This window comes from Acinonyx jubatus, chromosome B3, assembly GCF_027475565.1.
Source record: "Acinonyx jubatus isolate Ajub_Pintada_27869175 chromosome B3, VMU_Ajub_asm_v1.0, whole genome shotgun sequence".
NCBI classification, from domain to species: domain Eukaryota; kingdom Metazoa; phylum Chordata; class Mammalia; order Carnivora; family Felidae; genus Acinonyx; species Acinonyx jubatus.
This window is the reverse complement of record NC_069386.1, coordinates 59,944,538-59,961,103: the sequence shown is the minus strand read 5'-3', so window position 1 is coordinate 59,961,103 and position 16,566 is coordinate 59,944,538. Positions and strand designations below refer to the sequence as shown.

The following is a 16,566-nucleotide window of genomic DNA, read 5'->3' as shown; positions in this document are numbered from 1 at the left end:
CGCTGGAATCACCTGGAGATCATTAAACAAATATTGATGCCTGGCTCCCTGATAGCTGATATAATCGATGTGACATGTGAGTTGGACATTGGGATTTTTTTTTAATGAAATTTATTGTCAAATTGGTTTCCATACAATACCCAGTGCTCATCCCAAAAGACATTGAGATTTTTAAAAGCTTCCCTGGTGATTCTAATGTTCAACAAAGTTGGGATTACTGGAATATGCAATAAGCCTATAAAAGATTACCACTAATAATAAGAATGTAAATTAAAACAACAAAGTGATTCCATTTTTCATTTATCAGATTGGCAGGGGTGAAACGATAAAGCTTCACGTTGGTCAGGGTGTGGGGAAGAATATAAGACTTTGTTGATAGAATGTAAATTGGCATAGACTTTTTGGAGGGCAATTTGGTAATCTTCATTAATATTTAAAACTTGCATGCACTTATATTCTGCAATTCTATTTCTAGGAATTTATTGTACATAAACTCTTACACAAATCCTCAGTGATGTTCGATGTAGCATTATTTCTGTAACTGCTTTTCATTTCTGCTGTTGTTTGTTTATTTAGCCTAACAAGGGCTGTGACTTAGAAGCCATTGATGGACGGAGATAGCAATCATCCCCTCCTTAATATATCCATGGCGTTTGGGCCTCGGACATTGCTGAGTGGAGCTGGGTAGTACTCTCTTCCTTAGGAATCTCATTGCATCCATAAATTTAAGTAGGAGCAAAGAAGTCTCTTGGTGGAAAAAGAAGGTTGGGACCCTAACCTCTTTCCACTGGGTATTGAAATTATTGAAATGTGTATGATGAACTGAGGAGATCTTCAAGAAAACCATTGAGGCCAGATGGCAAGGAAGGACAATGGGAGTCCCAGAGAGGAAACGCCCATAAAGATGAGAGGAGGTTGGACCAGTGTCTAGGACTCAGTTTTAGGGCTTAGTTTATTGGAATCTAAGGTACAGGAGTAATGTTGAGACTCCTTTGCTCACCTTGCTACGATGGGTCTATTTGTGGGGGAACAGATTCCCTGTGTGGGGGGGTTGAGAGAACCTTATTACCAGGTGATAGTTTGGTAATCTGGTAACTTTGCTGGGGGCGGGGGGGTTCTCTTCATTAATCCTGTCAGGGCAGGTGCATTCCTTAGTCTGGGCAAGTCAGCAGAGATACCTCTGAGGAGAAGTCTAGAGTCAGCAGACAAGTGAGAGGGAAACTGTCTCAGTGACAGGGACACCAGCCTGGGAATTCTGAGCTGCTTGGAGTGGAATCCTGGGGAAATAGTGCTATCTCTCTGCCAAGCTGGCAAAGAGGAGAGAGGAATCATTGTAATTCGGATATTAATGGCATATTTTCTAGGCTTTGAGGTAATACTCATCGCATCAAATATTGGCAGATATGATCATGCTCGGATGGTGTGATAATTGTAGCCATTTTTTAAATCTTTTTTTTCTAACAGCAAAGGAAAATGATTACCATTTGCTGATAGGTAGGAAAGTTCTTACAATACGAGCTCAATATTGCATGTATACATATATGTATATGTAAATAATACTGATTTCTATGTATGTATGTGCGTAGAAAAAAGAACCCAAAGGAAATATATCAAGGCTTCAAGAAGTTATCCCTGGATGATGAGATTATTGGGAATGTTTATTTTCTTTATTAAGCTTAAAATCTTTTCTAATGTCTACACTGAACAAGTGTTACATGCTCTTGGTAGTCAGAAAACCAACTTTTAGAAAAAATAGAATTATTGTATGTTAGGTAAATAGATAAAATGATATATGTTAAATAACATGTTATATGTTTAGGAAAAAAAAGAGACAGGGAAAGAAAACCGCTGTATTTCATGCTATGTGCCAGGTCACCATACTAGATATCTGCATATGTTGACTGTAAAAAGTACATAGGTATATTCTTTTATGCATATTCTCTGAGAGCAACAGAAAGCACTGAGTAAGGACAGAGTCAGGCAGGTCTGTTCGGGGGAGGAATTTTTCTTCAAGTGCTCAGAGGCCCTCTCCTCCTCCTCCCACCTTACCATCTGGATCCTCCTCTTTCCCCCAGCTGGGCCATCCACCAAGGGATAAGGCAGAGAGCAAAGCCATGGCTCATGGAAAACTTAACCGAAGCAGATAGTGGAGCCCAGGACAGCAGGGTCCTGAAACTGCTGAATATGGAAACTGGCTCAGGGTATGAAAAGAGCTGTCAATTAGAGAAAAGGATTGCATTGATGTGTCACGCCTGATGGTGGAAATGGGCCTTTGTGGGTGGGTAGACTTGACCTCAGTGTAAGTAAGAACTTAGTCATATGGAAGTATTAAATTTCCATTGCTGGAATTATCCAAGGGGTACTTGCACAGAGGAGATTCCTCTGCTGTGCAGGAAATTGCTCTAGAATCTAGATGGTCCGTTTCAGCTTTGAGATTCTGTTACTCTCTATCCAGCCTTGCCCTAGATCCAGGGGACAGTTTGTTAATCCCTACAGCTACTTGACAAGCCTATGGGAGAGGCCTTCCGACAGTCACGCATATAAGCACCTCCAGTGGTGGGAATTTCACTAGGAAGAGAGGGGAGGGAGGCGCAGGGCCAGCCTGGCCTGGTGGGGGAGATATTAGGGGAAAGTGGACCTTTGGGCCCCCATAGGTCAAGGTCTATGGGTGGCCATCCATTCCACCGTCCTTATACCCAGCCCTGGCACTCACCTTGCAGGGCGACTTTGACAGAAATACAGAACTTTTGTCCTGCACAGCTCTCACCTGCCCACCGACACACCCTCATAAGTAGCAGGTATTAACATAGCACCTGCAATGTAGAAGTGGAAGATACCAGAACCAAACCAAACCAGCCATCAAACAAACAACAACCACCACCACAAAGCAAAGAGGCCACTGACAAAACACAACAGCAACAAAATTTCACAGGCCAGCTAGAGACAACACCAACAGACAAATGTAGAGGAAAGAAGAGTTTTGGAGTCAGAGAGGCTTGAATCTGCATCTTGGCTGTGACACTGACTCGCTGGGTAGCATTAGGCAATTACTTTATCTCTCTGAGACTCATTTTCATGATCTGTAAAGTGACGTTAATAGTACCTATTTCGCAGGATTGTTGTCAAGAAATGCACACGCACGTATGCATACATGGCACGCAGAGTCTGGCATGTCATAAACCTCAACAAATTATAGCTATTGCTATTTTTATTGCTTTTGCTATGAAACAAATAAATTGGGAAGAACCAGCTATAAGTGCACTTGGAAGGCAAAGAACCTACAGATCAGTTGGAGCTGGAGAAGTCAAAGAAAGCTTTGTTCATTGATGGCAATGTGCTTTAAGCACCTATTAGTGCTAGGTGCCATGCTGTAGGTTCTGGGTGTCAAAACAGATGCGGCACCTGCTCTTCCGTGATGTACAGTTGCTAGGCAATGAGCAAGGAAGTAGAAAGGAATTTATAGTTATAAATTGTGATACGTCTGATCAAGGAACAGCACAGGGTGCTATAAAAGACACTAGAAGTGGGGTGCCTGAGTAGCTTAGTCGGTTAGGCATCTGACTCTTTTTTTTTTTAATGTTTATTTTTGAGAGAGAGAGAGAGAGAGTCAGAGTGCAAGTGGGAGAGGGGAGAGAGGGAGACACAGAATCTGAAGCAGGCTCCAGGCTCTAAGCTGTCAGCACAGACCCCGAGGCAGGGCTTGGACTCATGAACAGCGAGATCACGACCTGAGCCGAAGTCGGATGCTTAACCAACTGAACCACCCAGGTGCCCCTGTGTCCGACTCTTGATTTCAGCTCAGGTCATGATCTCACGGTTCCTGAGTTTGAGCCACACATCAGGGTCTGTGTTGACAATGCAGAGCCTGCTTAGGATTCTCTCTTTCCCTCTTTCTCTACCCCCACTCCAATTGCTCTCTAAGAAACTTAAAAAAAAAAAAAAAAAGACACTAGCAGAGGGTACCTGATTTTGATTGTGGGAAGAATCAGGGATGACCTCTTGGAGGAAGCAGCGTTTTTTTTTTTTTTCTTCACATTTATTCAATTTTGAGACACAGAGAGAGACCGAGAGCACAAGCTAGGGAGGGGCAGAGAGAGAGGGAGACATAGGATCTGAAACAGGCTCCAGGCCCTGAGCTGTCAGCACAGAGCCTGATGCGGGGCTCAAACTCACAAACTGCAAGGTCATGACCTGAGCCGAAGTGGGATGCTTAACTGACTGAGCCACCCAGGCGCCCCACTGGAGGAAACAGTCTTTAAGGTAAACCTAAAGGCAGATCAGAGTTCGTCCCGTGTGGGCTGCAGGCACAGCACGTGCAAGGTGCCGAGAGGTGGTAAAAGCTGGCGCATCTAGGAGCTGAACATGTGTGTCTGGAGCATCGTAAGTAGGGAGTGATTGGGTGAGAAATGTCTGGGAAGGTGGGCAGTTGGCTGAATCACATGAGGCCTTGAAAGACTTGGTAAGGATTTGGTATTTTATCCTGAGGGATTGGATGCCACTGACGGATGTTAAGCAGAGAAGTGATGTGAAGGAAATCACTGGCTACCGTGTGGGGAATGGAGGGGACAAGACTAGAGGTGGGAAGGTGAGCTGCGGTGGTTCAGATGGGAAATGGTGCCTTGGGCCAGGGCGAGGGGCAGAGATGGACAGAAGTGGTGAGATGCTAGAGGGATTTCGAGGCAGACCCTACACGGTAGGAAGATGGATTAGATATGAAGGGCGGAGCAGGGGCGTCCAGTGGGCTTCAGTCACCCGTCCAGGAAAGGTGTAACCATAAAGGTGGTCCTGAAGGGCGATCCACCAAGTAGCAGAGTAGAGGGCAGGTGGGGAGAGACTGGAGAACTGAGCCCTGAGCTGGGCCTGAAAGGAAAGGCAGCAGGAGGATGGAAGGGAGAACATTCCAGGAGGGGAAGCTGCAGAATCCAGGAGAAGAGCTGGAATGAGCTTGCCTCATGCCAGGTAGGTGGCACCGGGCGGCACCGAGTCAGTGAGCCCTGCCAGGAGAGAAGGGTGGGCACGGGGCCACAGGGCATGTGACAGGAGCAGGGAAGCAGCAGGGGTGGGGCCCGATTTCGCCAGGCCTCTGGAGCCAGGAGGTATCAGCCTTGATGTCAGAGATAATGAGAGCTGTGTGGGCTCCTAGGCCAGCAGCCAGCCAGCTGGCCAGGCAGCGGCCCATTTCTCAATGCTCCAGGTCTATGCCAGACAAGACATGAATACGTGGCACAAAATTTGTGCTTTTTACTGATAACCTACTCTGATGATAACGTGGGACATTTATAGAGAAAGTCTCTGGGCTCCCAGGACACCACCTCCTCCTTGGCTTCTTCCAGTCTCACTGGCTGCCTGTTCTGTCTGCCCCCCCTTGCCAGCTCTTCTGCCTCCACCAGGCATCCCGAAAGTGGGAAGCAGAGCTCACAAACTCACGCCTCTTCTCTTCCATCTCTTCATCCCACCCTTTGGAGATCTCATCCAGCTCTGTGGCTTTAAAAATCATCTATACTCTGCTTTATGTATTAAACAGATTATCTTCCTACCCTATCTCCTGAGTACCTGAGGCTGCCCACCTGACATCTCTACTTGGGTAAATAACAGGCATCTCAAATTTATTTACGTATTTATTTTTTTTAATGTTTATTCATTTTTTGAGAGACAGAGCACAAGCAGAAGGGGGCAGCGGAGGGGCAGAGAGGGGGAGACACAGAACCCAAAGCAGGCTCCAGGCCCTGAGCTGTCAGCACAGAGCCCGATGCGGACCTCGAACTCATGAATTGCAAGATCGTGACCTGAGCTTAAGCTGGTCGCTTAACCTACTGAGCCACCCAGGTGCCCCAGGCATCTCAAATTTAAAACTTCCAAGGGCTTCCTGGTTATATCAGTCAGTTAAGCGTCCAACTCTTGATCTCTGCTTGGGTCATGATCTCGCAGTTCATGAGATCGAGCCCCGCATCAGGCTCTGTACTGACAGTGCTGAAATCTCTCTGCTTGGGATTCTCTCTCCCTTTCTCCCTCTCTCTGCCCTTCCCCTGTTCACTCTCTGTCTCAAAATAAATAAATAAACATAAAAAAAACAAATGTCCGAGACAGAAACCTCCAGTCCCCTCCACCTCAACCTGTTTCGCACTTTTGTGAGTAAGTGTACCTCCCACTTGTTAAGGCAAAAACCTAGGAGACATCACTGATGTCTTATTTAGCATCCAATCTATCAATAAGTCCTATAAGTTCTGCCTCCTGAAAAATCCAGAATCTGTCCACTTCTGCTGTCCACCGCCACCCATCAATCCTCCACCATTTTCTCCTGGACTGCAGCTAAAACCTCCTCACTTGTCTCCCTGGGTCCCCTCTTGTCTGCCAGGCAGCCCATTCTCCACAGACCAGCCAAAGTGATCCGTGTAAAACACAAATCAAACAAAGTCGAACTTCAGATTAAAACCTTTCAGTGGCTTCCCACTGCTTCAGAATGACACGAGAGCCACCTCCGTAGCATCTGGGCCAGCCTAAGACTCTGAACTCATCTTCTACCACCAACTTCTCCCTCTCTTTCCCTGATCTCTGCTGCCCCAGACACACTGGTTTTCTCTCTGTTTCCAGAACAGATCAACCTTGTGCCCATCTCAACAGGGCCTTTGCCCTTAGCATTTGCTCTCTCTGGAACATTTTCCCACCATTCTTCTCACTGTTCGGGTCTCAGTTCAAATGTTACCATCCTACTGAGGTCCTCTCCTTGCTGCCAGTCCCTCATTATCACATATTTTGTTCTGCTATCTGTGACATGGAAATAGTCATCTATTTACTTATTGTCTATCTCCCCCATTAGAATGTACGTTTCAGGAGCGTTGGATCTTGTCTGACCTGCTCAGTGCTCTGTCTCCCACTCTTAGAACAACACTGGGAACACAGTAGGAGCTCAATAAATATTGGTTCAACCAATGAATAAGTGCTCCAGATGTGGTTCCTGGTCTTCTCGAGACGAGAGAGGTGTAACAAGCCACAGGAAGAGTTACCTAAGAATCCAGTGCAGGAAGTGGTGACTCTGAAAACTGATTCAAAGCTAGTCTGATAAATTGATTTTTGCTGAAGTATTGTTGGATGACAATGTGCTACCTAGTAATGCTGGCCTCTAATGGGGATCTAGAAAGACAAAGGTCTAATCCATATGGTGGTCCTAGAGGGAAACCCTTCAAGGACTAGAACAGGGGGCAGATGAGGAGCTATTTGAAAACTGGTGGGTGCTCCCCAAGGACTGAAGGGTTACAGGAATGGTGGGAAGGGTGTGGGGCAGGGAGGTTGAGGGAAGCACTAGGGTGGGAGCCTTGACCACTCTTCACTTGTGACTCTGAGAGGAGTCACTGGCAGGGGTCCTGGTGATTGTATGGGGCAGTCAGCCTGGTCAAGAGGTAGAGTGGTATGCTTGGGAGGATCGGGAGGATTGCTCATCCTCCCAGCAGCCCTCAGTCGCCTTGCGTGGTGGAAGCTGGTTGACAACCACAGCTATGATGTGGGGCCTATCGGGGCCAGGCAAGTGAACCCAGGGTCAAGGCCCACCAAGCTGGGGCCAGAAAGAGGGTGAGGTAGAGACAGAAAGGCCTATAGGAGGCAAAGAGACCAGTGCTCCTTATGAGCGAGGTGCAGGCCCACAGGAGGAAGAGGCTTACGGCTACAGAAGTCAGCCTGGCATCATTGCCGAGAATGTAGCTGCCAGAAGGATACAGGAACCTTGACTCCTCTCCAGTCACTGAGCCTCTGTAGGAAGCCCACACACTCACCCAGAGTAGAAGCTGGTGGGCAGATCTGGATCCACTGAGAATTACCTACAGACACTGTTCAATTTTTGTAGCCCACTAAATTACCAACGGGACTTACTTATTCAAGGTTTTCTCTTCACTAGCCGATAGGTGGGGCTCCTCAGGAAGGCCAAATCTACACATTCTCCCCAACATTTATGACCCTGCTCTGCCACGGTGCTAATTGTGCGGTTTGAGCACCTACTCTGTGTCAGAGACCCTGCTAGTTCCTTGTCCCCTCTCCTCGGGATCGTATTAATAGAAATATCTTCCAGCTCAGGTCTCCCTTGGACTGACGAGGTGTGTGACCTCAATCCCGCTGAGCCTCGGTCGCATCAACAAACAGAAATGCTAATCCCTCCTCAGCAGAGCGTCAGGCACTTGGAATGCACTCCGTACACAGGTGTAGTTGTTTTAGTTAACAGCTCTTGGGGTCAAGGAGGCAGGTGAGGACAGGTGAGGGGGGTGGGGGTGAAGGGATTCCTCTGGGAAAGAAGGAAATCAACAAAAATACAGCTTCTTAACTCTATGGTGATGCAGGTGATCTTATTCGGAGCCAGCAAAGTCGGGGTAAAATTTAAGGAGCTAGGAACCTTCTAGGCAGGAACGCAGACATACCTGAGAGCCCCCAAGGGCCGTGGGAAGCAGAGGTGGGAGACTGGGAGTTTCCAGGTCCTGTGTGTGCTCAAACTCACTGACATTTCTTTCCGACCTGCTCTCTTCAGCCCCCTGTAGCTCCTGTGGGGCAAACACATCAGTTCCCGGGCCAGGACAGCCTTCCGAGCTCTGGAGAGTCATTAAGGCAGCGTCCCCTTCACTGGGGCTCAGCACAGGCTGTGTGGAGGTGGGGCTAGTCCTTCACGGCGAGGTGTCTGAACATCCTCAGGAAATTTGAAGGGAGTTTTGCAAGAACGTGGAAGCAATGCCATTGGATTCCTCCCGAAGATAAATAAGCCTGATGAATTATTAAGGAGGTGAAAGAAGTCAGGGCTTAGCTAAAAGAATCCCACATTTCTGTGAATATTTCAACCACTCCGGACCTATTTTGGCGAAGAGACTGTTCTTGTGCTGTGTGAAAAGCCTGGAGGGAGCTAGAATTATGCTCACCTAGGGCGGCTCTTGGTTAAGGGAGGCCTGCCTTTCTGAGCTCGGATCCAGGCTCAGAGATAGCTTCTCACAGCTCAGCAGCTATTTTTAACGTTGTGAAACTCAATATGTCAGTGGGGAGGGCAGGAGGAGGCAGGGCTGGAGGCGAAGTGGCTGAGGCTGTCTGGCCCCTGATGGAGGCGAAGTCACTCTCTGGCTCTTGGCTGACACCCCTGCATCTCTTTATTGAGCCGAAAATAGATACCTGGCCTGGTGTTCAGGGCTGACGGAGGGGGGTACAGCCCAGAAGAGAATTTAATAATTTAATCTGTCTCTCGTTTGAGCTCTTTCTTTGATTTAATACAGATGCTGTGTCTGGCAGCTAAAAGAGAATGCATCATAGCTCCATGGTAAAAATAAAAATACTAAACTAAAAACAAAACCCAAACCCTTGGTATGTTCTGTTTACAAGTGCTTTAAAACGTACATTCAGGGGCTCATTTGGTTAAGTGTCTGCCTTCGGCTCAGGTCATGATCTCGCAGTTCGTGGGTTCGAGCCCCGAGCTGGGCTCTCTGCTGTCCTTGCAGAACCCGCTTCAGATCCTCTGTCCCCCTTTCTCTCTGCCCCTCCCCTGCTCGTTCTCTCTCTCTCTCTCTCAAGTAAATAAAAAAAAAAGTAAAATAAAATGTACGTTCAAGGGGTGCCTGGGTGGCTCAGTTGGTTGAACGTTGGACTCTTGATTTCAGCTCAGGTCATGACCAGGGTAGTGGCCATTCAGGCTTTGCGCTGCTTAGGGTTCTCTCTCTTTCTCTGCCCCTGCCCCACTCACACACTCTTTTTCTCTAAAAAAATTGAATGTACATTCAAAATGTGTGTCTTTTCATGTCTCTCTGTGTTGGCTCTCAGCGATCCAGCATCCTCTCTAGTTGGGACACCCCATGAGCTCCCCCGTTTCAAGTCTCTCTTTTCCAAGGCCATGATTTTCCAGTGGAGACTGTCTCTGGCCTAAGCAGCGCTATCAGAAACCCAGCAGCAGGGGTGCCTGGGTGGCTCAGTCGGTTGAGTGTCTGACTTCGGCTCAGGTCATGAGTTTGAGCCCTGCATCAGGCTCTGTGCTGACAGCTCAGAGCTTGGAGCCTGCTTCAGGCTGTGTCTCCTCTCTCTCTGCCCCTCCCCCGCTCACACTCTCTCTCTTTCTCTCAAAAATAAACACTAAAGAAAAGAAAAAAAAAAAAAGGAAAGAAACCCAGCAGCAGCCAGACCACAGTCCAACTGACTAGAGTCCTGTGTAAAGTGTCACTTTTCTGTCTGTGCTGAAGAGTAGCACAATTTGCACCCACCTCTCCCCACCCCAAATCTGCCACATGGCATGAGGATTATTTCAAGCTGAAAGGCAAGTGAGGAGAAGCAGATACAGGAAAAGCTCTCTGCCCTCCCCTTATTTGCCTAAAAGCAGGACATACATTTACAAAGGTGTCCTTCCTCCCCTGTCCACCAGGGAGGATGGAAGTTAATCAGGGAAGGCAACACCAGATCCTCAGCAGCACATTGTACATCTTTTAATAATAACCTTGAGGGGCGCCTGGGTGGCTCAGTGGGTTAAGCATCTGACTTCAGCTCAGGTCATGATCTTGTGGTCTGTGGGTTCGAGCCCCGCGTGGGACTCTGTGCTGATAGCTCAGAGCCTGGAGCCTGTTTCAGATTCTATGTCTCCCTCTTCCTCTGACCCTCCCCTGTTCGTGCTCTCTCTCTCCCTGTCTCAAAAATAAATGTTAAAAAAAATAACCTTGAACAACCTAAGTATATATAATTTTTATTTGTCAATCGTATCTCAATAAAACTGGCAAAAAAAAAAAAAAAAGAAACGAGTCAGAAGGTGACTGGGCAGTGTCCCTAGTGTCACAGTAGTTGAAACTGCCAGCCACTATGGTGGCTTATACTTGAGTCCTGGAGCCCCTCCCTGCAGACCCTCTGGGGCATTAGTGCTGGTGGGGCTCCCCCTCCCCACCCTGGTGAGAAGACCAGAGGAGCCCTCACACCTTTCCCGGATCTGTGTCAGGGAGTATCTGAATGTGTTTTTCTTTTAGAAGTGTTTGTAACAGGCACCCACCTGGGTGCCTCAGTCGGGTAAGCGTCCGACATCAGCTCAGGTCATGATCTCACCGTTTGTGAGTTCGAGCCCCCCATAGGCTCTTTGCTGACAGCGCCGAGCCTGCTTGGGATTCTCTCTCTATCCCTCCTCAACTTGCACTTTCTCTCTCTATACAAAAATAAGTAAATAAATAAAAAGAAATCTTTATAAAGAATGTCTCCAGGCTTCCCTTGCTTAGTCCCCTGCAAAATCCACCTCCTACATGTTACAAATAAAAGGCAAGCAAACGAACTTCAACCTCTGCCAAAACACATGTTCTTGAGCTGGCAGCTTGTGTCCAGAAACCCCTGAGGGCCCCTGGGCCTCCTCCCCACCAGTCCTGCAGAAGGTCCCATTCCCCTGAGCTGTAGCGTGGCCCAGGGTTCCTGGTGATGCTGGCCCAGAATGGCTTAGATCAGCATTGTTCCTAACAGAAAATGTGTTCTAAACTTAAATATATACACAATTAAATATTTATAACGGCTCCCCGTCCGCACCCATTACAGCTGGTCTTGCTGTGCTCATTTCTGCCTGTGTGGCCTTCTCCCTCATGTAAGGAAGGGAATGTGTTTGGGCAAAGTGTGCCGCCCAGGACAGGGACTTGATAAATGCTGATGAGAAAGGACAAAACGGGAAAGTGGAAGATGATTCGAAGACGTAACAGCATTTAAGGGCGAGCGGTGACAGAATAAACTGAGGCAGTTACTAGGGACAACACATGTGGCCCCGCTGTGTGGCCTTAACATGCATCTGCTTTACAATGTGGAGGAAGTTTTGACTTCGTTCTGTTAAATATAAGCATCTTAATGAGAAGTATACTAGTGTTGATGAATTTTTTTCTAGAAAATGCTTTATGAGGGGCACCTGGGTCGCTCAGTCTGTTGCGCCTCCGACTCTTGATTTCGGCTCAGGTCATGATCTCACAGTATGTGGGATCTAGCCCCAGTGTGGGGCTATGTGCAGACAGCACAGAGCCTGCTTGGGATTTTCTCTTCCCCTCTCTCTGCCCCTCCCTGGCTCATGCTTTCTCATGCACTACCCCCCCCCCCAAATATATAAATAAACACTTTTAAAAAAAGAAAAGAAAAGAAAATGTTTTATGAAAAAAAGCCTAAAATTGATAATAGGAGTGGGAAATGGAAATCAGAGAAGGGGAGGGGAGGCTTATATCCCTGTCCTGTTCCAGTTGCTTATAATGGGAATATATTTTTAAATTTATATAACAATACATAAATTTATGTAAATTTAACATTTTAAATAAGAAAGGGAAAAAAGTACTTTTCTGAGCAGATTCAATCAAACCAATTTAATTTCTTGATCGATTTTTCAATAGAATAATATTGAGCTGGTTTTCTATTTACTTTCATTAGAATCAAGTCTTTTCAGTGGACCATGAAAATTTGCCTATTATAGTGGCAGGCAGGATGAGGTTTTCCTCTACTTGTCTTAAGTTCTTGGCTGGAGCTCCAGAACAAATTCAAGGCTACTAGAGGGGAGGTGGGTGGTGTGGGCGATGGCCATTCAGGAGGGCATTTTTCGGGATGAGTACTGGGTGTCATATGTAAGAGATGAATGAATCACTGGGTTCTACTCCTGAAGCCAAGACTACACTCACTTGAATAAAAAAAAAAAAAAAGAAAAAGACAAATTAACAAGAGAAAAACACAAATTGAAATAGGTTAAAACACAAAAAATAAAAAAACACGTACAAGGGAACCCTCACAAGAAAAGCGAAGATCTAAAGAAATAGAGCCAAACACTTACAGACTAAGTTGGACAAAGGGTAGTAAGTTGTGAAAATGTGGCAAGATAAAGGGGTGTGAGCTAGGGCAGTTAATCGTGGAAAAGTAACTAGAAAGATAAGGTTTTAAAGCATATTTTGTGCAAAGGTTTACAGAGTGATGAGTATGCTCTGTGTACTTTCCAGTTTACGACTTCATGCCTTTTCATTTTTAGTTTTATTTATTTATTTATTTATTTATTTATTTATTTGTTTTGTCATCGGGCAACGAAGTCCCCTGGTGGTGGCTGCCTGAACTGTAACCATGCCTCTTAGAAGTTAATTGTCTGCTTTTCAAACCAAGCATTGTATCAAGTGTCACAACCCAGGATGTAATTTTGACTTGAACCAGAGACATTTATATAAATAAAACTGCTCCGTCTTAATCTCACAATCAGGATACAGATCCATGTCGAAAATAATGATAAAACATTAAAAATAACAACTCTCATTTACTGAGTACCTGTGTGTCAAGATATTAGAGCAACTTCATCACATACAGTGTTCTGTGTAATCCTTACAGCAAGGCTATGACGTGGTTATTGTCTCCTTTTAGAGTTGAGAAAACAGACTAACATAAATTCAATAATCCTCTCAAGACTCCAGAGCTTTCCCACAATCCTGGTCTCTAACGCCTTCTACAATGGGAGGCGCCTCACTGTTCATGGCTCACTCAAGGGTCATTCCCTCTAGACCGGACCCTTCCCTAAGGAGGGCTGGAGCTGGAGAAGAGCCTGTGCTTCCTTCTGTGGCTCTCGGGTGGGAGGCAAATGCTTCTAGCTCTTCTTCCCACATCTCTCTCTGCTGATGAGGGAGGGATACGCACTCCCGCTTTCTCTTGTCCATTTACACAAGGGGGACACATTTTTCTATCAGTAGAGCCTTAAGACACTTATTGGGTCATGTTGTACTAGTGGATGGGTTAACACACCTAAAGGTCAAGAGTCATGTGGTGTTTTCTCCAGCTCCCTGTATCAGCGCAATGTCAGTTCAGCCTGTCCTCTGTCCTGCTTACTGCTCATGACCAGGTGTTAGGATGACAAACCTTTCCTGGTATGCTTGGATTTTCCACATTTTTGCACTGAAGTTCCCAGGTCCCAGGAACTCCCTCAGTCTCAAGCAGGGTGACTTTCCCTTCCAGTCCTGGGCAGTTTGGACCCAAATTGCAACACAGATTCAGCTGTTCTAGAGCCTGTGGGGAGATGGGACATTCTTTAGGCCTCCTGGTTTGTGACATGTCTGCCAATCCAGTAGCTACTAGAGCTCAGCACCGGGAATGAGAATTATGGGGGGCTTGTTCAGCCTCCAAGGATGGGCTTTGGCAGTACACGGGGTGGCCCAGCATGTGGTTTCTGCAGGAGTCCTGGGTTCCAATCCTGGCTCTACCTCTCTTGCTGGCTCTGTAGCCTTGGTCAAGTTATTTCATGGACTCTCTACCCCCCAACCTACACACTACCTACCTCTCCTACCTCTCACCCCACAACTTACTTCTCAGAACAGTACCTACCTCATGGGGATAGTGTGAGAATTAAATAAGAAAATGCAAACATTTAGAAATATTCAGCTCATGAGCTTCCAGATCAGGTGTGGAAACACCTTCCTGTTGGCTGCTGTGATGGCATCCCGGATATTGATCCTGGCTCTTCTATTTATTTTTATTATGAAATGTTTCATAATACAAAAGAATATATATCATGCACACTCACATATTTGATGTCAAAAGTCATAAAACACATATGCCCAAGTATTCACCACCCCTACCACTCTAGCTGGTGACACAGTATATTGCCAACGCTTTTAAAGCTCCTGTGTGTCTCTGTGTAATCATAACTTCCCTGTAAGCATAATAACTAATCCGAATTTGTGTTTGTCATTTTCCCAACTCTTGTTGTATGTTTACTACGGATGTATATATCCCCTAAGTAATATACTGCCAAGTTTTCGATATTTGGGTACTAATCCAAATGCAATCGTACTTTCTTTTTTCACTCTACGTCGCATTTTTGAGATTCATCCACGTCAATGTGCAAAGCTATAGTTCATTACTTTTCCTTGCTGTATAGTATTCTACTGTTTGACTTATTTATCCATTCCCCTATTGATGGCCATTTGGATTTAGCTTTTTGGTGATATAAATAGTGCTGCCACAGTCTCATATATGTGTCCTGGTCATGTGTGCACAGGTTACTCTAGGGAATATACCTGATCCTAAAAGTCTTCATTGATTGCCTAGAAGCAAAGGCCTACTTTTTCTCCCACCTCAGGGTTCTGAATCCAACATTCTCCTCTCCATTAAACTCTCTCTTCTTGTATATTAGTTAGGATTCATGACTGTGGGCAACAAAACTCCCCACTCAGGTGAGATTAGGCCAAAAAATGGTGGCTGGGTCGGGGGAGGAATTCATTGGAATGAATGACTGAACAGTCAGGAAGGGGACTGATTTAAACTTGGACTTGACACTGGTGACACAGCACAGTGTCTCTACCGCTGAGCCTGATTCCTGTCTTCCCTCCATCCTCAGACAGGCTCTTCCCTCCTCAGGGCCAGATGGTGGCACTCACTTCAGCCTCACATCTGCCCAGGCTCAAGTCCAGTGGGAGAAAGTGCCCACCTCTGTAGCCCTAAAAAAGTTTCTTGGTGTCTCTCTGGCTGGCCACATACTTGCCTCTAAGCCAGTCTCTGTGGCCAGGGGAATGCAGCACGCTGTTCTGAGGGCCAGACCAGGCCACAGGCCCACCATGGCATGAGAGCTGTGGGAGAGAGTCCTAAGCTCGTGGGCTGAGTGGAGGTGAGGGGTGAGCCTCCCAAAGAAATGGGTACCATTCCTAAAAGAAGGGTAATGACCACAAGATAAACAGTAAGTGTCCTGAGCTTGTCACATGACCTTGGATGAGTCACCATCACATCCTCAGGTGTTAGTTCTCTATCTTTGGTAAGAGTGATGAGCTAAAAGGTCTGAGATCTGGTCAGGCCTGTGAACTCTGACTGTGTGGGTTCTGGAAGCCTGGTCACTCTCCTCCTTGCTACCTTGTGCCTTTTGAAACCACAGCTGGGCCCGACTTCCTTAGAACTTTGTGGGTCAGCATTTGTTGCTCCCGTCCTCCAGAGCATTTCCTGAGTTTAATGCTCAAAAATGCCAGGCTGTGGTTCTGAGCACATTCCTGTAAGGTAACTCACCACGGGACAGTTTCTCAAACCAAGCCCACCACAAAGCCCAGAAGTCTAAAGCTCCTCATCTTTCTCACCACCCACGGTCCTTTCAGGCTGCAAACTCTTTCAGCATCTTCTTTGGATCTTCACCCCCAGCCCTTATATCTCTGAATCTGATCTGTCACAGAGTTTGGTCATGTTCATTCCCTAGAATGTCCCTCGGGCCCCCTCTGTGGTTCTCCTTGCTTGCTCATATTGATGAAGCCAGCTGCCGTGTTGTGACCTTCCCTGTGGACAGGCCTAGTGACAGAGAACCAGGGGACAGCCTCAGGCCAACAGCCCATGGGGACCTGAGTCTTGCCGGCTTGACCTGTGTCAGCTTGGAGGCAGACCCTTCCCCAGCTGAGCCTTGAGCTGATTGCCGGTGATGGCCTGGCCCACAGCTTGAGTGCAGAGAACCAGTTACGTCATGCCTGGACTCCCAGCCCACAGAAACAGAAATGAGCTCTAGGAAACAGTTATCAAGAAATGGAGTTGGCAGGCATCCTGGTCTTCCTGAACTGTATGGAAATGAGTCTAAGATTTCACCATTCAGGATGAGAGGGCAGTTTTTTTCTTTCTAATAGATACTGT

The 16,566-nt window shown here is 46.6% G+C and overlaps 1 protein-coding gene across 2 annotated transcripts in view; it reads right to left on the bottom strand.

Moving 5' to 3' along the window:
- PLA2G4E (phospholipase A2 group IVE) overlaps window positions 1-8,948 on the bottom strand; it is a 56,879-nt gene extending 47,931 nt beyond the window's left edge. Inside the window, exon 1 of one of the 2 annotated variants that reach the window (XM_015064895.3) lies at window positions 8,403-8,948. In XM_015064895.3, the coding sequence (XP_014920381.2) occupies window positions 8,403-8,582 (180 nt within the window). In that variant the 5' untranslated portion in view covers window positions 8,583-8,948. The remainder of the gene's footprint in view (window positions 1-8,402) is intronic. The other variant, XM_053224126.1, reaches the window with a different exon arrangement.
- Between the last annotated feature and the right edge of the window lie 7,618 nt (window positions 8,949-16,566).